The following is a 21,179-nucleotide window of genomic DNA, read 5'->3' on the forward strand; positions in this document are numbered from 1 at the left end:
TTAAAGTCATTCAATTAATCAAATTTTGGGGGTCATTATAATCATCTACTTATTAAAACTTGAGTTTAATTATTGCTTTTAATATCTTAATATAAGACTCGATAGTGTTTTTTTAGCTTTTAAAAATGTTTTAAAAAGGTAACAAAAATAAAGCCACCAATATCTCCATAAGCCCCTCAAAAAGGCCCCTAAAATATACAATGTAATAATGCAACCATTTGATAAAATTTCCTTAAATTTACAAATGTAACCTGGCACTCTTTTACATCCTGAACTGTCTAGCACCTATCAAGCAGAGATGGAAATGGCTACATTGGCAATTATGGTGCTCATAATCCTGCTTTGCTAGGTTCTAAGGGTAACAGTCTCCTCAAGGCACCAATGTCAGGCCTGCATAGTAAGTAAAGCACATAATTACTTACTAAAGTAATTTCCGTTTGCATTCTAAATTTAGCATTACCTTAAAATTACCTGCATATGACTTTCTCCCTTGCTAAGCTATAGATTATCCCTGGAAAGAAATCCTCATCTTTATATCCATAGAATCTAGTTCAATGTCTACTATGAAAAAAACTATTCAACAAGTTTGCTTATTTACTGAAGAAAATATCTTGTTCTTTGACTCTATTTAAATATGCGGAGTCTTAAAATGGTTCCCGAATCAGTACCAAAGGGTGTAACAACTTAATGGTGAAAGTGCAACTGATATCCCATAATTATTATATATGTTACAGACCTCATCAATTTAGCAGTGAGATAGTCTTTACTTCTTTCCACATGGTCTCAAAGTTATTAATTTATCAAGACAATAAATATATATTATCCTGTAGTGTAGCAGTTAATTTTTAGATAGCTCCTTAGGCATATTTACCAAACTGTTTTCTATATTTTATATTAGATCAAATACAAAAACAGATAATATAACTTGTAAATTAATGATTTGTTTAGAAGCTATGACTCTACTAAATATATTTTAATTTGTTTAAAATCTTGGACTCATTAAGATGTAGGGAAGCGCACGGGTACATTTAGTAGAACCTAATTTCATTGAGTTTCATACTAGGTGCCAAGAAATTAGGTCGTCCAAATATTTTGGAAATAAATTGAAACTAAATCAGCTGTTCCTTTTCTACCCATTATCTCATACTTTACTCAAGGCACCTACAATGAAACTTTAAAATTAAGTAGAGAAAAACTTACCTAGTTGGGATTTTGAATAATAGTTTGCCATTTGTCCACTGTTGCAAGACTGTCGTTTATGTCTTTTTGTTGACATTTCTGTGGTCTTCCATGGCGGTCTTTTTCTTTTGTTCAATTTGCTAAGAACGTCAGAACTATCAGGATTCTTGTCATAGTTAACACATTTATTTAATCTACTATTGTCAAGTTGGCCAGGAAATTTATCGGTTGAAGGACTATTTGTTTTAGCATATTCTATTTCTTTAGATTGCTTTTTAAAAGAATTTTGCCTAGCAGAATGGGATCTTAAGGTAAAGCGCTTTGATTCTTCTATGTGAGTCTGATGATTAGTTCCACTGCCAATAGATTCAGGAGAGTAAATGATTGTATTTAGCTTAAAAGTATTTTTGTGTTCAAGATAGTTGATCTTCCTCAAAAATATTCTACAATCTTTTAAGGTTTTTGACCTCCAATTATGTGGACATACATTTCCTAGTCTTGATCCCTTTTCAAAACCTTTTTGGCTGCAATTTGTTCCATTCTCCTTTGCTTCTGTCTTAAAATTATTCTCTAAATTAGCATGTGTTTTCAAGGCAGACATCGCCACCTTCTGTTGCAAAGAGTCATCTCTGATCTCAGGTGGCAAAATAAACTGATTATCTATTGTGTTTTTTCCTTGGAGTGGGATGTCAGCATTTGTTCCCCCCTCAGTCTTTTTTAAAAATTGATTCTGGCAGAAAAACCTTAAGTTCCTTCTTTTAGAGATCCAATCAACTGTTCCATGGTTGTGCGGCTTTCCCTCTCTTTTCCACCTTTCGTGCTGCAACCTCTTAAACTCAGTTCTTTTTAATCTAGCTAATGTTAAATTACTTCTCACATTTAACAGTGGAGAGCTAACTATTTTATGTAGTATATGCAACTTCCCTGCTGATTTTGAAGGAGAAGACAGTGCAAATTTTTTAAAGTGCTTTCTGAAGGGGCTAGTATTAAAATGAGAATATTTGGTCCCTAATTTAATTCCTCTGGTATTTATTACTTCCAAAGGGTTTCGAGCATTTGCTTTTCTAACTAGTGAAAGAGACTGTGTTTCTGTTGTTTGCATAAACCAGATACAGAGTTCATTCAAATCATACTTTTTCCGAAAAAGCATTTTTACAGGTGAAACTTCAAGTTCTAAAAGACAGGTTTCCAAAGGGTTTGCTATTTTGAAATTATCACTTTCAATGCATTCTCTTTTTTTATGAACACAGTTTTCAGCTTCATCTCCACTCACTTGCACCCAAGCATTTGTTATTTGCTCAAATCTATTGTTTAATTCCTCTAATAAGGAATCATTTGAAGTAGAAGCAGCCCACCACCTGAGCAAAGGGTTTGATGAAATTATAGGGTCCAAGGATACTTCAGAAATGGGTATTAATTTGTTATCTTCCAAACACATTTTTGCATTCTTTGAATTTCTAGGTCCAGGGGTACCTTTTGAAGCTATTTTTGTCCTTGACTGCCTATGTTTTTCCTTCTCACTTTTACCTTTCTGCAAATGGAGTTTATATGATTTACGGAGCAGAGTATTTCTATAAATAAGTGAGCTGGAAGATGCTAATGGATGTACGAGATGGAGAGATGGCTTTCTATCCCTAATAGAATGTCTCAAAGGTATAGCAGCAACCATACTTTTTGATCCATTCTTAAATATTGCAGCTTCAGTGTGCCTTGCGTCCATCTTATTGCATTGGTGATCATACTTTTCTTCAGCCAGATTTTTCTCTAATATATTTTCTTGTTCTAAAGGAGGCAAACAGCTGCTAATACTTACTTCTCTCTCCTGAGGTGAAACTCTATTAATAGTCACAGATATGCCAGAGATTTTCACTTTTGCAGGTCTACCAGGCTTCCTAATTACTGCAAAAGGCTTCTGATTTGGTCGGATAATGTTCTTGGAAGGTTGAGGTATCACAGACTTGTTCTTGATGGGCCTAATATATTCAAAGCCAGACCCCAAGATCTCACTTTCAGTAGTCAAAGTTGAAATAGCACTTCTTTCACCTGAGTCAATTTTGTATTCTCTAATATTTCTGAGACTATTACATTCAGTTGGAAAATCAGCATTATTGCTGAAAGATATAACATTGCTTATGTTTACAGTTCCTTCAGAAACATGCCTTTTAGTTCTTCTTGATCTTCCATAAATAACAGTTACGGTAATACTCTTTTTATAGATACCTTCTTTCACTTCTGATAGGAGGGATTCTGGACTTTTCTTTCCAGTACTAGACGATTCATTTTGGCAAATGGTGATGTCTGTTTGATCGGTTTTAGGTTTTGGTGGTCTTCCAATTGGCCGCTTAATTTGTTTCACAACCTGGGGACCTATCTTTTTAGGTCTACCTGGTTTTCGTTTAAAAGATGAATCAGTATCATTGCTTGGATTTTCCTTAGGTTTGTCTTGTGGCTTATCACTGTTCACATCATCTATAAACATTGCAGGGGATTCTGTAGTTTCTTTTGCACAATTAAATTTGTTTAGTTCTCCCTGAAGAGTGTCACTACCATTATGACTAGAACTATAATTTTCAAAGTTAGCATCTGGGATATCCTCATTTGTTTCCGGTTGTTTTTCAATTGCATCATGACTTGGATATTTTTCAGAAGGAAGATCAGCATTTGACTTGGAAGTACCGACTGAAGTTAAAGTATATTTGACTCCTTCACTGCTTTTAACCTCAGATAAAAACATGAGTTTGATAGGACTAGAATAGCTGGAAAGAGAGCTTTCAATGGCCTCGTATTTTGTTGGCACATTTTGAACACCGGAAATCAAGCTACTCGTATCTAAAATAGATGAATTTCCCAGATTATCAAGTCTTTTGCTATTCAAATCTATTGTAGGTATATGATTGCTTTTGATATTACTGGCTGCTACCACAGATTTTGATAAACTCTGCTCTTTGCATGTCATTCTGCTTACAGTTAGAGTCATGTTTCTTCCTGCATCTTGATCTTTACCATCAATTTCTATCAATTTCTTGGATGTCTTACATCCTTCAGATAATGAGTGATTATTCCAAGACTTTTTGGCCATATTTATTGTATCTTCCAAACGTTCCACAACAACTTGTAAATTGGAATTCATTGCAATTTTGTTTAGATCTATATTGTGTGGGCTTTCAATTTGAGTATTTTTCACTGGATCTTTTTTTTTTACAGAATCAGAAATTTTTTTGGCCTTAGGGGATTTTTTGAAAACATAATTATTTGTTACATATATAGAATACCATCCTGGGGGCACAATATGTCGTTTAGTTCTGCTCAAAAGTCCAGGAACATCACTTTTCAAAGGAGTTTTGGTATTCTCCAGTTTTGGATTCTTCCTGTGATTTTGCAAAAGTCTTTTCCCAGGTGCAGATTTCTCCTGTAATTTTGTTATGCTCATTTTCCCAGGGGAAGTTGTCTTAAAGCTTTCTGAAAATGCATCAAAAGCTAAGTTAGTTTCTAAACTATGAAGAGGCAGTTGCAATGACTGCAATGCACAATCTGGTGAAAATGTTTCTGCATGATTATTTTCTTGCAAGCTTTTAGAATTTTGTAAAGACCCTTGGCAATGACAGAATTCTTCTCTGTCCATTGAAAATATCTCATCGTTGCGTGTCAACTTCCTTGAATTTTTTTCAGTGTATTTTTTTCTTACAAAATTTTCATCAAGACTGGCAAGTTCTCTTTTTATTTGCAAAGACTGCCTTCTAAACGTGGGTGAATCAGGAGAGTTGTGTACTGAAAGTAAAGTTTCTTGACGCTTTCGAAATCTTGTCTGAATAATTTTATTCTCTACCTTTTTATCATGTTGACTCAGCAATTCCATAAAACTGTAATCACTGGCCTTGGCATTATGCAAGAGAGAGGCTATTAAATCTCTTAATTTTAAATCATTATCTGTATTACAATCACTGCTAGATAATTTTACAAGGTTTCCCATATCTGTAGTTTCTATTGATTTTAATTTTTCATTAATACGATCCATTAAATCTTGAAAAATTACAGTAGTTTCACCTTTTTCCTGATTTGTAGTACAATTACCACTGCCTTCCAGGAGCAAAGAATCCGAGTTGCTGAATTTTTTAGTTTTATGTATTTTACCTTCGTGATCAGTCTTGTCACTGTTTATTTCTGCTGGTGTGAGAGAGGGAGGCTGGTTAATGTTTATTTCAAGTCTGTTATTTTCTAAGGCTGAGAGCTCTGAGACAACATCTTTTAATTTTTCAAATCCTTCCGTCTGTACAGGTGATAATGGTGGGGGTGATGGACTTCGAGATCTACAAACATCCTTAAGACTGACTGAAACATCACATACGTCCCTTGATGAAAGAGGAGTGTGAAAGGTTGATTTTGTAGAGTGAATGTTTGGTAATAGTCCAGAACAGCACCTGTGAGAACTATAACTGTTTGCAATTCCTCTATTCACTACTGTCATAATGTGTTCAATAGTTATAGTTTGGCAAGATAAACAATGTAAATCTTTAATACAGACTGGCAGAGGCACAACACCAGGGCTTTGTCTTTCATTTTGTAAACACCCTCTTTCTGCCAGCCTATATTCACAACTACAGAATAGACCATGTAAATCATCTTCAATTAGGGGCTTTTGAGATTCTGAAGACACAGTATATGATGTATTACAATAGCAAAGAGAAGCAGCATTTTGCTCTTGGACTAGAAATTTCAACATGGCCAAGACTTGTTGCTGGTGATGTATGCACAAAGATTCCAAAACTTTGCTTAATGCTGATTTTCCTTTTTCCATTTTAGTAGCTTCCTCTGATTTTGCATCAACAGTTGAACTAAAAATAAAAATCAAACAAAAAATGAATTACAGCAAAAATACCAGTATTATAAGGAGTTATAATTTTAACAGAGTTTGAACAAAAGAAATTTTGGTATTGTGGGACTCCTAACTCCTATAGAGCTGCAACAATGACATCTTGATTATCATTCAGCAAAAATATAATGAAGCACTGATGATAATTAATTTCCTATGGCAAGTATAATAGTCGAAAGAGAGCCCTAGTTTTAGGATACAAAATCTGATTAAAGATATGATTATATTTACAGATTGCTAATGTTTAGTGCTTTGGATGTACTAAGAATATTTAATGGAAAGTGCTTCAGAAGGAGTTACATTTTTATAAAGTAGACATTTTAGAAGTTATTTTGATAATTATCAATCCGATTTAGTGCAAATAAGAAAAATAAGATGTAGGAGAAAACTTTAAGATATTTTTCAAGGTAGTGAAATAAAATTATTAATAAAAGAAATCTTTGCATACTTACAAGGAAAATTAAAGAATTTGGATTTCATATAAATAACAGAGTATCTTTTCTAAGATTAAGCTGCAGGCATTTTAACCTAATAATAAAAAAAATTTAAGCTATTTAAAAATAAAATCTATTTTGAATTGATTTTAAATACTAAAGTAATTACATGAAGACTAAAGGCATTACTTACCTAATTATCTAATTTCAAATGCTGGAAAATGTCCCACTGAAGAAACTAATATACATCTAATTTTAACTAAGACTCAGGATTACTTAGCAACCAAGGTAGAAGTCTACAAAAAATTTTTTAATCCAATACCAGCAGCAAGAAGAATAAAATGTATTAAAAGAATTCTGTTTCAGAAAAGTATCTATTTAAATTAAACATATCACCAAACTCTGTACATGAAAATAGCCTCCCATTCATGATTTCTTATGTTTGCTATTATTGTTAGTAGTTCCTGGTTTGTAGAAATTTTATTTAGGGTTGGAATTAGGATATACTGATTATGAAGTGCTACAGAAGACTGTATTTTGTTTAAATAAAGGGTTATTATATTCATATATATTAAAATTAAAGGAATTTTAAAATGAAAAATTAAATTAAATTTATTTTGCTCATTAAAACTTGCTTGTATCACAGATAAATATGCAATATTTTATCTACACTTAAAAAATATTATGTTATTTAAGAAGCAAAAACACCAAAGTAAATTTTGAACACTAGATCAGAAGTTTTCTAGAAAAATGATAACTCTACTAGATTCAACCAATATTTCACCAAAACTAACATGTGGTTTGACAAAAAGCAGTTATCAAAGTGAGAAAAGATGTGAAATTGATAATAAAATGTTTTAAGTCCACAGACATGACCCCAATATCCTTTCCTTTCTGGAAAAAAAAAAAAAAAAAATATATATATATATATATATTTTTTTTTTTTTTTTTTTTTTTTGTAAATTTTATCACGTTTGGGAGTAAATGATGGAACTGATTCTCAAGATTCACTATTAGGTAATTCAAAAAATATATGGAGAACAAGGACATTAGGAAATGTTAACTATCAAATATGAAGATATGTGATATTATTCTCTTTTCCAGCAAAGTAAAAACTGTAATTTTCATATAAGCAAAAGAAAACCCAAAAACGTTCTGATAGATGCACTTCAACAGTTTCTTTAAAGTTATGCTATGGGCTATTAAACATACCTGTTATTAAATAATTAAAGAGATTTTATGTTTCTTAGAAAAATACATTGCACCATATTTTAAAGATTAATATGCTTTCATAACACTTCCTCAATGCTTAAATGTTTTATCTGTTAGTAAGTCAAGTATAGAAGTAGAAATAATTAAAACTAATGACGTGTTAACTATTCTGAAAACCACAAGATTTTTACATCTCTTCTGAGATTTCAAGGAAGTCTAAACTTTAAAAAGGTTTCTTATTCAGTTTATTACTTTTATTTTTATCTTTTCAGTTTATTACTTCCAATAATGGAAATTCCAAAATACCACAGTGGTCAGTAATTTCCATCTAATGGTATATGAAGAATAACTTCATAAAGTTACTAACTGGATATTCAAGTATTAGATTATATCTGATACACACATATCAGATATTAGAGAACTAAATTCTCAAACTATAAAATTCCGTAATACTTTTATTTGGCTCCAAATTTTTTCTTTTCCATCTTTCTTGCAGTTCAGAGTCTCAAAGAAAACCTAATATGAGTAAATAATAGTTGAATACACATAAATCTCCAAACTAGACTCTATTCTCAAGTGATTATATGTAAAGTTACCATAATCGTATCTTTCACAGCTCCCTTGTTTTTAATGTTAAAATTTTTTCTAACCTTTTCCTGTTAAGATTTACAAACCAAAACATCCTGCCCATTTTTTGTATGTTACTATCAGTTTTGCCCATTGCAAATTTTGTTGTTGAAATAGTTCTTTGGAGAAAGTCAATTTCTCACATTAATAAAAATAAAACTCATTCCTATAGTGAATCAAAAAAGTCAGTGTAGTCAGTCTTTTTCTTTTCTTTCTTTTCTTTTCTTTTACTGAATGAGTAAATCAATCACACACCAACAGTGTTGTAAATTTAAGTGCAAAAGCATTGAAGTGCTTTACTACAAATTACAACCTAGAAACACGTTAACTGAACAATTAAGATTCATACAATCAGATTTAGATATATAACAACACAAAGTAGGAACAGAATTACAGTACATTTACAACACAAGACAGATACATGAATTCATTAGAAAATATTGTAATAAATAATTCATGAATTATAGTGCAATTGATTTATGCATAAATATAACTAATTGCCTAACAATCAGTTTATATTAACAAAATCTGTCAAAATCAAGGCAGCCACAGAGTTTTACTAAATTACTGCGACAATGGAAATACTGCAATTAAAAAACAAATACAAGTATTTGTACTGTAAACAACTAAAAAAATCAGTCTCACTAAAGTTAGTATACAATTTAATATAAAATTGTCATTAGCTACCAGAAATGGTTTAAACAACTTTACTGAGCAGTAGTTTTCTAAAAACAGAGGCACTGTTTTTTCTTTTCCTTCTTTTTTTTTTTTTTAAATATAAAATACTTGAGGAACATTCAAATAAGTAGAAAGCATATAAGGGTTGCTTTCACCTTCATTAAAAGTCTGCTGAAACTGGATTTTTCATAAAACTGTCAATTAATAAGTAGTAACTGGTAACTAAATTTATAAAGTACTTTGAAAGTTTAACATAAAGAACATCTTAATAGAATCATTGGGGAGAAGGGGAACCCATAAATTTCCCTGCCTTTCCTAGTTTGTATAATCAAAAGTTAACTCAATAATTAGAAACATTTTGTTTCTTTTAAAAGTTATGGGTTGATCATTACCTATAAACTATCAAAAAATATTTAATTTACTATTTCTGACCAAAAATAAATAATACAAATACTAAATGCTGCAAATTAACTATAATATTACCTATAAAACTACTGATCACTGTGAAGTCAATAGCAAAATGATCCCTGATTTTATGAATCCTGTAAAGTTTTTGGTCAGGTCATCTTTTAAATGATATAAAAGTGTTCTGTAAGTATCCCTTTTCTATAAACTTCTCAATCAATTTATTAATGTAAATATAGTGTGAGGAATAAAAAAGCTCAATATAAATATTATGTAATGCATTCAGGCCCCCAAATTTTGCAAGTAAAATTCTGTATAAAGAGGTCAATAAAATTGTGTTGAAACATTTACTTTATCTTTTAACTGTGTTTTTCAATGGGGGGGGGGGAGGGGAAATATATTAAATAATCCAAGTTCTGGCCCTCACAAAATATGGCTTAATTCTTTAAAAAGAAAGATGACCCTGACATCTGCTGTTTTGCAATCCGTTATGTATACTTACTTGGAAAAAAAAAAAAAACAAAAACAAACAGAGCAAGAGGATTCATACCCTAGTATGCAGGTAACATTAAGCTGAAGAGGGTTCAGTGTAGCTCTAAGAGACCAAATAACTACTTGGTTGTGTAGCTTCCCACTCTTCAGTTTCTTTAAACATATGTAAGCAGTTTTTAAATGTAATAGCTGAAAATCTCTTTAGTATTACATGTATATGAGATTATTAGTTACACACAAACACAAGTGTAAAAACACAAGTATTTGACAAGGTGCACTTATTTTTTAAATTCAGCTTTAAGTATTCCTTTTGGACTTAGGAAAATTGGCTTAGAAAAATGATCAGAACCTGAATTTTAACAGAGAAAGGGGCACTCGGAGAATTCTGAATATATGAAGCAAATCCCCATTCTTTATATGGAGGCACATGCTTTATAACATTTTACCACTGCATACTCCATAAATCCAACATGGATACTCTGAACCACATTTTAAAACTGCTATATAAAAATTATTGGTCTCTCTTATGAGTCTGTAAAAGTTAAAATGCACTGCCCAGCTTCTAACTACCCAATTAGTAGAGTTTACATTACTGAAAGTTCAAAACAGCTTCAGTGTTAAATATCTGTAAATCTATTCAAGACCCTGAACAAACTGCAAATTTGGTTATTAGCAAAATGATAATGTATCGCCCACCAAAATGAAATCTGTAATTCATTTTGATAAACTGAAAATGTTTTGAAATGTCACAGCAGCAAATATATTAAAGTTACACTGAGGTTTTTCAATAGTAGGAGTGTGTCACAATCCTTAAAATTTAAAGTAGTCATAACATCAACTAACCAGCACATTTAAACCAAAATTATCATTCTCAAGCTTTTTCTGTGCACATTATAAACATGCTCTAAGTTGCATTCCAACTTTCTTTTCTAACCTTACACATTAGCTTATTTTTCAAATGAAAAACAAAATTAAATTATTTTAATAATTAAATTTAAATTACTTTTTGTTCTTAGTATTCCATCTTATATTAAAGGATTCTATAGCTGCTGGGGTTAACTATGTGTCAGTTTTCTTAAAAAGTATATACCTTATAAACCCCAACTTCCTGCAAATCAACTATTAAATGATAAATATTAAATTTCATTATACATATCATTTAAGGTTTTCTTTTCTATTCCTGGTGGATGCACTTGAGTGCATTTCATATTTCATAGAATACACTGTAGTGTACTAATACTGTATATATTAATTTTTCTTAGTATGGAGATAGCTGTCTATTTAAACTTTGATTGGTTGTCTGATATACTTACAATAGCCGTAAGTATATTATGTAAAAATGTTTACGAACTATTAATATCATATTTCCATTATAAGATGGTTCAACTGAATGGCTGGAGTGGTCTTTCACCAATAAAAATGTTTCACTCGACAATTACTTGTTTTCCCACAACGCTTTATGCTATTGACTACTAAAGAAAACCTGAATCTTTTCCACCTATTTATACAAGGATTAAATACAAACTATCAGAATTAAGTAAGTAACTATATAATTCTGTCCACAGTGAAAACCCTGAATAAAACTTTTTTTCAAAAGGCATGTAAGTGGTTTTTGAACTGTAAAATTTCATGTCTCCTGTCAGAGTGAGCATCTGTAATTCCCACATGTGTGTATACAGACACACAAATACACACCTGTGCACATACTCACACACACGCAAACACACATACACACACACACACACACACACACACACACACAAACATCTTCCTAACAAGTAATCTACACAGGCTTGCTGTTTTTGCAGCTGCCAGTCCCTGAATCTGTCATATTATATAACCCAGTGTCTGGTAATCGGAGTTTCTTCTTCGGAGGAGTCTTCAGTGTTCCAGATCTTTCTTTTACCTTGTATTCTAAAGTGCTGTGAGGTACCCCATAAATTCCTTGTGCTTTGGAAACACTCATCTTTCCGCTCATTACCATTGCAATAGCCTCTTCCATTATTTCATGATCATATTGGCGATAACGGCCACGTTTTTTCCTGGGCTGCTTATTATCTTTTCGATCCAATCCATCTTCAGTATTTTCAGAGGTTCCATCAACTGTTCCATTTTTAGAATTAAGACACAAAGGAGAGAGGTCCCCATGTAGAAAATAAGAGTCAACACTTGAGTGAGTTACAGGCCCAGAACATTCTACTTTGTTCTGTTTAGGGAGTATATTTTTCAGTTTTTGGAGAGCTGATCCTTCTAGGACTGGAGAGGTTTTGGAAACTTGATACATAACATCCAGCAGACCAGGACCATCAGGTTGTGGTTTTGAAACAGAACTTACTCGGAGCTGAGGAATTTTTAACTGTACAGTAGGATGTGAAGTTTCATATTGTAGACTTTCATTTTTTTCTTTAAATTGAGTAACCATTTTCTGTAGAGTTAACTGATGGAGGTAACTGGAAGCTGCTGGGAATTTTAATTCTGAGGTTTCAAGTAGATTGAGTTTACTTTTTTCTGTGCGCTCTGCTTGAGCTCTTGCCCACAAGGCTACCTTTTGCAGCACTGCACAAGTTTCTTTACTGTCTTTATATGAGTAACTATCATTGAAATCTCGAGTTTTGTTTTTAAAAGATGCAGGCTTCCCTGCTGGTAAGGCTTCTAAGTGGAGAAGTAAAGTTTTTTGAGGTATGCCATAAAGTATGCCTGCTTTATTTATGTCCAGTGCTCCAGACTGAATGTCTTTCAAAGCTTTTGAGAGCAAACCATCTGCAAACTCAGCACTTCTTTCCACATAGTCCTCTCTGTTTCTGTGCAGTCTCCTGGATGGATGGAATGAAACGATGGTAAACTGATGCATGAGAGACTCTCACACAGCTATGGAAGGGAAGGGTCCACTCCTTTATTATACTCCTTGCTTAGGTAACATCACTGCTTATGACTCTTTTTAAGTCTGTGAGATGTAGTAGTTACTCCTTATCAAAGCAAACGCTACAGTCCTGGTAGGACAATGTGTCAATCATACGGTGGCCTCAACAGGCAGACCTTCCAAGAACATAAAATCCTAACTCAGTATTTGTAAAAATATTCTCATGATGTTGCTATTCCTCTGAAAGATGCTTGCAGAGCAATACTTATAATTTTTATTTGTACAATTAGAGTTCCATTATAAAAAATACCCAAATCCTAAAGGAGTTTTTGTTAGTAGAAACGTGACGTTACCGCTAAACAAGTAATAAAAGAGTCAACCCCTTTAAAGGAAATTTGTAGCAGCAAGAATATTTCCAAACACAAACATCCCATATTTCCACAAGACTAATGTTTCTCTAGACAAAAACTTAAAATTTGAAACAAGTAGACAAGGTATATTTGGGTAAAATAATTTGATACTATAAATGTTATCTCTATTTCAAACATATCATTGTAATTTTCAAAGTTTCTCAAACAGAAGCTAACTGTACCTTAAGACTCAAAAGCTACTACAGTCTTAGTTGAAACAAATTACACTCTACATCGAAGATTTAAATGTGACAAAAAAGCTTCCTATGCAGTTTGTTAATGGGAAGATGCAAAAGTTACTAAATAAAAATCCAAAAATCCAACAGAACAGCATTTCACTGCTAATTATTTTCACTGCTAATTATTTATTTAATTAATGAGAACTTTGAAAGCATGAAAGGACTTTTTGTGGTGCTTACTAGATATATATTATTGTATATATTATATAAAGTTTGCCACCACACCTAAAGCACAGTGAAAAAAAAAATGTAAACATTATAAGCTAACTGTAAGAATTAGTAAGTACAGTACTTTTAAAATTTGTTGATTGTTTAAAAAAAAATTAAATAGTGAAATCACATATTTCCCTTAAAATTGGCTCCTGAGTACTGAATTTTAAATTTTCTTTACTCGTCCTGCTTCTTGGTTTGTAGTCTATGGTTAAGTTGGTAGTTCATTTTAGTAACATGAACTAAAGTTTGGTGATTGTTCTGATAACTTTTCTTTAACAGAAAGAATAAAAAAGAAAGAGAAAGGACGAATGAAAGGTATGAGAGACACACACTTATGAGTGACAAAAATTCTGGAGGAAAGCTATATATGTCAATCTACTCAAAGTAGTATTAAGAGTTCTCTGTAGAGATAATTTTATATTAATATTAAATTATATTTCCTAGATATTGCTTACCCAGCCATTGAATTTTCAGAAGAAGGATCACATATGGATGACTCTTCAGATTTTATGCTGGTTTTCTTTGTAGAGAGATCTAACACTCCATCCCCTATAATTTTTGCAAGAGAAAAAACTTTATATTTGTGACAAATAGGTAATCCTTACATTTTAACATTTCATATTTTGCTGATCTACTAATTCATGACCTAAAAATTAACACCTGTATTTGACATGTGGCCATTACCAACTCATTTGGTGGTTTTAGCAACAGGACATGACTGGGAAGGCACTACATAGGAAAAAAGAACAGAGAAGGAGCTGGCATATCATAAGTGATATGAAGAAACAAACAGGCTATGATACAAAATCTGTTTAAAAGCAACACTTGGTCACCTTTCCCACTGTTGTGCAGTGAACAGCCATTTAATTGCTTATCCATGATTTTTTTTCTATTCAAGGCTGCCCAGATGATGCTCTGAGAAAGTAGGAATGATATAAGTTGTACAAAACAGAGACCACAGAAAAAAATGATGATGAATAAGAGAACAATAACTAGCATTTACTAGGACTAGCAATATGTGGAACATATACTTTGGGTAGTAAACTGTGACTCTTATGTATAACCAATGTATTTTTAGAATTCAGTGTAAAATTTTACAGTTTTAAATAACTGAAACATAGAACAGTTGAATCACTGTCTACATAATATAGTGTTTCTATCTGTTACTGAATGAAGACATAACCAGTAAGAATATGACATCTTAGGAAAAATAGCCTGTTAGAAAACAACTGCTTAAGTATTTATTAAAATGTAGTTATTTTTATTATTGTTATAATATTGAATTTCCATAAATAAAATCAATGACTCAGACATGTTAATCTGACAAATCTGAGGGTCAAAAAGAATAAACATAAACTATGAATTGAAAACACAGCACTCAATAATACTGTGAATATTTGTTTACTGATAGTTAAAAAACTGAAAAGTTATAAAGAATCATTATAAGAAAACATATGTCTAAAAAATATACTAAAAAATTCAAGCTGGTTTAAAAAAAATTCAACTGGGTTTTATTGTTACCATATAAATTCATCTAACACTTAAGTGCCCTGCAAGATACAAATACAGGAAAATAAAACAGTCTCACTCATAACCTATTATTATTGTGTATAACTCAATAATAATTTTATGGAATGCCTACTATGTGAAAAGCACTATTTTAGGAATTTAGAAGCAGCAGTAACAAAGGTATAAAAATAAAAAGTACTTACTGTCATGGTACCAACCATGACCAACCAAACATGTTACCTGGGGGAAAGCTTCTATAAGGAACAGTTTGTGCAAAGGTTGTGATACGGAATCATTTCTAAAATGTTTGTGGAATAGCAAAGAAGCCAGGGTGGCTGGAGTGGAGTAACCCAGGCTGAGTGAAATGAGATCAGAAGTGTAGGAAGGCAGGAGCGCCTGGGTGGCTCAGTCGGTTAAGAGGCTGACTTAGGCTCACGTCATGATCTCGCTGTTCGTGAGTTTGAGCCCCACATCAGGCTTTGTGCGGACAGCTCAGAGCCTGGAGCCTGCTTCGGATTCTGTGTCTCCCTCTCTCTCTCTCTCTGCCCCTTCCCTGCTTGCACTCTGTCTCTCTCTCAAAAACAAATAACGTTAAAAAGAAAGAAAGAAAGAAATGTAGGAAGGCAGATCACATTAGGCCTTATAGGCCATAGTAAGAAATTTCTATTTTACTTTGAGAGAGACAGGAAAGGAGGATTGGAGTATTCTGAGCATAAGACTGACACAATTTTAATTTATGCTTTTAAAGGATCAATCTGCTGTGGTGAGAATGGACTGCAAGGGGCTAAGGGTGGAGGAGGGAAACCTGTTGGGAAAGTGGTATGATATTTCTCAACTCTGGGCTCACACACTTTGTTAGTTTCCTGTTAGAATACTCCTAATCCTCTCTTTCTATCCCCACACTCCTCCTAATTCTCACCAAATCTTACTCTCAATCATTCAGGACGCAACTTGGATTTGGTTGGTTGTCATTGTTCTAGGTTCCTATACCTGCAACACTACATTATTTAGCACTTAGCATGCTATATTCTAGTTGCTTATATACTTACCACTGTTAGCCATGCAGACTCTAAGCTATGTGAAGGCAAAGACCATGTCTATTTTATTCAGCCAGATATCCCCACTGCCTAGAATAGTGCCTGGCACACAATAAGTGTTCAGTAAATACTTGCTGAATAGAATTTGGAGGAATTAAAAGGGGAGACTGGACAAGTAAACACAGAATATGGTACACAGAACCTTAAAAAATTGTTAAGTGAAGCATCTCATCCCATGCTGCCCATGAAGCTCAATTTTTTATGCTTTGTCTCCAACTTAACTCAACCCTCATACTTCCTGTGTCCCTAACCACTTGCAGTTCCTCAAACATGCTATGTGGTGTCAGGTCTCTCAAACTGCAGTGCACAGTTCCCTCTGCCTAGAGTGTTCTACCTTTTCAATTTGTCAAACTCCTACTCATCTTTAAAGATCCACATGCTCCCAAGCAGAAGCAGAGTTTTGTTTCCCTTGTGTCAACAGCATGCTATAACACTTATGACACTCTCTTATAACAACTGACTTATAGATCTTTTTCTCCCACAAGACTGAATTCCTCAGGCCAGGGATCTATTTATTTGTATTTCATAAAGAATAGAGTGCTGTAACCCACTGAAAGAAGAGAGAAATGTCCTTTCCTCTACTATCTCATTTCTCTTCTTCAACAACTAAATTTTGCTAACTCAAGACCTTATAAAATCATCTTCTTCAAAAAATCATTACTACCTAATTTATATTCAAATTTAACACTGAATTCATTAGTTTTGATTCTGCTCCTGTTTTATGTAGTTTGTAGCACATAAAACATGCTCTCCGTAAATCTGTTATTCCTAGTCAATGTTACAAAATGAATTAATGAAATTTCTCCAATTCTAAACTCTTCTAACAAAAGCAACACCAACAATAAACGAGTTAATTAAAAAAAAAAAACACAAAAAACAAACAAACAAAAAACTCTTCTAGACTTTTGATATGGTTGATTTAAAGTTAATTATTCCACAGTCCAGAAATAAGAAAAGGAGATACAAGGAACTCCTCTTCCTCCTTTACAGTAACTACGCAAATTAGGTTGTTGCTCCCTAGCTAGGGCAATAAAGGCATTCTTGTCCTTTTTGGACCACTCCTAGAGACAAGGACCTGGCTGGAGATAATTTTAAGGATGAACTAGACCTAAGTCCTGTTCCATCTTTAAGAGAGCTACCCAAATCAGGCTTATACTCCTGATTCTTCTTTTTTCAAAACTCTAAACAGTGACCAGAGTGAGAAATGCTTTAATTTTTTTCCCCACAGCCTTGTCCCCATCCTAGGGTACCTATGTTAAACGTTTTGCTTTAAACGTATTTGAGAACTTAAGGAACACATTATAGTTTGTTATCCAGTTAAAATGGCAAATATACTCCTTCAGCATATTTCTGTCACACAGTAAAATCACTCAATCAATGAACACTTATGTAGTGAATACAGGATACATAAATATGTAAGTAAAGAATCTTTAGAAAAATTTTAGTTATCACAGAAAATCTCACTTTTTGTTAGCAGTGCCTTAGCCTATACTAAAGTATTTTGCTGATATCATGAACCCGGTAGCTCAAGAGCTAGAAAAACCATAAAGAGTCACCTCTAGGATTGTCCAAATTAGAAAAGCAAAAACAAGAAAAGGAGAGAGACAGCTTGGGAAGAATGACAGAAAATGAAAAGATCAGGAATGGGGGGTAAAGGGGATTTTCTTGCTCCTGCTGCTGATTTAGATCTAGCTGTAGTGATAACATCTAGAAGCATCACTCCTTCAGAATGGAGTTAGCACACCATAACTAGATTGTCTTGTGTGTATATGTTTCCAAAGTACTAATAATTAACTTGATGGATAAAAACTAAGTACTTATTATGTATGCTCTAGGGCAATATAAACTAAGTAGAAGACAGACTGAAATTTATTTACCATTCAACTATTGGCAGGTACATAAGGTTGTTTTCGTTTTACACTATTACAAACTATATTGAAATGAAAATCCTTCTGAATGCTTTCTTGTGCTCATGTATAAGAATTTTTCTAAGTTATACACTAGAAGTATAAGTGCCGGACTTTACATTTTGAACTTTAGTAGATATCACCAAATTTCTTTCCCACATCCTTGACAACACTTGGTGGTGTTGAGATTTTTAATTTTTGCTAATTTGGTAAGAAAAGCAAGTTGCAGGAGTAAATTAACAAGAGTGCATTTAGTAGGCATTAATGCAAACTTTTAAAGCACACAAAAAGATTTTGCTTAGTAATGTATGAATAGGTTATTATCAGGGGTTGCTTCCAAAAGCAAACAAAAGGATGTGATAGTTCCTTAAGAGAAAGCATATCAGAAGTAAACATGATCAAATAACATATTATTGGTTCTGGGTGACAGGAACATGACTATTATACTGTATATGTCTATACAATTGAAAATTTCCTAATAATAAATACAGATTATTTCCATTTACTAGTTATAGACTGGGTCTGAACACTACAGTTTACTTATTGTCGATCAAACACTAATATGACACGTATAGAATTAAAGAGGGGCCAGTGTAATCTTTCAACAAGGTCAGGTAAACTGTATATATTATACTACAAGAGATAACTTTTTAAATGGGCCAATGCTTGAAAAACTGAAATCATGACTAAACTGGGAAATTTCTTGATATCAACACTTTACTGGGTTAATTTTTTTAGAATTCACCTTCTGTTAAAACCAAGATTTGAATTTTCATTAACAGATTTTCAGTTCTGTATTTTCATACAAATTCCTGATCAAGGATCTATTTAAAGGAGACAAATGCAACTGTTATAACATAGAATTGTATTTCACCACTCCAAGGACACCATTCTTTCCTATCTCTAATCTTATGGCCTTTGTCCATTCTTCAAAGTATGCTCTGTGTTCTCTTGGCCTGGCTAACTTCTACACATCCTTCAGAATCATCCCCTCAAACATTTTTCTAATTTTCCCCACAACATACAATACCCTTTGTATTCTTCTATACTGTATTTATGACATATTATTATAATTTGCCTAATTTAGCACCTAAACTCCAATAGGGGAGTTAGTAAGTATGTTTGGAATCTATTTAAGATTTATATTGAATTAAGCATAATTACCTGGCTGATTTTCTCACAATACCCACTCCCTAAGCCGGAGCCTGAAAGCAACAGTACTCCAATACTTATTCACGGACTCATCAATGACTCACTCAATTTTGTCATAATAATAAGCACTGCATACAACTGACTCTAACAAAATAGTCATGTAATCAATTAACTTTGTTCAGCCACTCAGAAAATGACAACACAGTCAAAAGGTTGATATTTATACGGAAGAGAGGGTTAACGTCACATAGAGAAACTCCGCTTAAGATAAAGAGGCTAAGAATGGTTTTCAATCAATTTCTATATTCGTTAGGTTTAATAATCATACAGATTTTTCTTCAGAAATTATTGTCAAGACTGATGATCATTAATCAATTAATTGTGAATATTACGTACATTAAAAACATATTTATTAACTCCTCACAACACTTTGGGTCTTCAGTTGCTATACAAGGCAAATCATGAAGCTCAGTCCATATTGGAGTATGGCATGGGTCTTTGAAGCCACGTTATCTATTACCAATATTAAATATATAAACATTAGTAAGATTCAGTTCACGAAGACAAGTTAATTTTTTTTGAGAGAGAGAGAGTGAGCAAGCATGAGCAGGAGAAAGGGATAGAAGGAGAGAGAATCTGAAGCAGGTTGCATGCCCAGAGAGTTGGACACAAGGCTCAATCCTATGACCCTGGGATCATGACATGAGTCAAAATCAAGAGCCAGACGCTAAACCAACTGAGCCAACCAGGCACCCCAAAGCAAGTACACTTTAATGAGAGGAGACAATATCACATAAATTTTAAATTCAAAAAAATTTTTTAATATTTATTTATTTTTGAGAGAGAAACAGAGCATGAGCAGAGGAGGGGCAGAGAAAGGGAGACAGAATCTGACGCAGGCTCCAGGTTCTGAGCTGTTAGCGCAGAGTCCAATGCGGGGCTCAAACCCACGGACTACAAAACCATGACCTGAGCCGAAGTCGGACGCTTAACTGACTGAGCCACCCAGGCGCCCCGAAAATATCACATAAATTTTATGTTGCCTAGAGGGAAGAATATTCCAAATGAAATTTCACAAAAATGGTAATTACTAGCAATAAAACTTTCATCAAAATACTGCTACTTAACATTTAATAATGCTTGATGCAAACTGCAAACCTATGTTAATAAATACCTTAATGTTATTTCTACCTTATGTCTCAGATCACTTCTTATCTATCTCCCTAAATGGGTCTTGTCTTTCTTTTCGCCCCTCAATGTATGGTCCTAGTCAGCCTTTGGCTCTTTCTGGTCTTTTCTTCCTGTACTCTCTAGGAGATTCCTATGATTTAAATTATTAATTTTTTCATATTCAGCTGACTTCTAGAACATATTAGTAACTCACAAAAAATCTAAATATATAAAACCAGTATTTTTCTTTAGTGCAAATAAAGTATGCAAAAACAAACAGCATTACCTGTCTTACCCCATTTAGTGCTTATACAACCCAATATATTAATAGGTTTTATAAATTTGCAAATTTTAATAACATTGAAAGTGAAAGACAGGTCAATTATCTTGCCCACAATCATACAGTTGTAAGTAGTGAAAATGCCATTCAAATTCAGGCAGCCACGTTCTAGAGTCTGCCTTTAACCAAAATTCTAATCTGTGATGTTTTAACAAAACAGATTATAATGTTGGCAATGGTGTAATAAGCTTGCATGGCCAAACACTACTAGCTCAGGAACATAATGCTTTTGGAAACATAGCAATATGTTATCAAAAAGCTTAAAAATGTTTACACATTTTGGGGTGCCTGGGTGGCTAAGTCAGTTGAGTGTCCGATTCTTGATTTCAGCTCAGGTTGTGATCCCAGGGTTGTGGGACTGAGCCCCACGTTGGGCTCTGCGCTG

General features: G+C 33.1%; 1 protein-coding gene across 13 annotated transcripts in view; it reads right to left on the reverse strand.

Annotated features, from left to right (window-relative positions):
* Positions 1–21,179, reverse strand: part of LCORL (ligand dependent nuclear receptor corepressor like) — a 167,683-nt gene that overhangs the window by 19,737 nt on the left and 126,767 nt on the right. For 8 of the 13 annotated variants that reach the window (XM_060655348.3, XM_060655349.3, XM_060655353.3 and 5 more), the window contains 2 exons: positions 14,075–14,168; positions 1,201–6,011 (listed from right to left, as the gene is read on the reverse strand). In XM_060655348.3, the coding sequence (XP_060511331.2) occupies positions 1,201–6,011; positions 14,075–14,168 (4,905 nt within the window). Of the gene's footprint in view, positions 1–1,200; positions 6,012–6,501; positions 6,578–8,415; positions 12,711–14,074; positions 14,169–21,179 lie in introns of those variants that run through there. The other 5 variants (XM_060655358.3, XM_060655357.3, XM_060655356.3 and 2 more) reach the window with 4 other exon arrangements.

The sequence above is a fragment of the Panthera onca genome, chromosome B1 (assembly GCF_046562875.1).
Source record: "Panthera onca isolate mPanOnc1 chromosome B1, mPanOnc1 haplotype 2, whole genome shotgun sequence".
NCBI lineage: Eukaryota > Metazoa > Chordata > Mammalia > Carnivora > Felidae > Panthera > Panthera onca.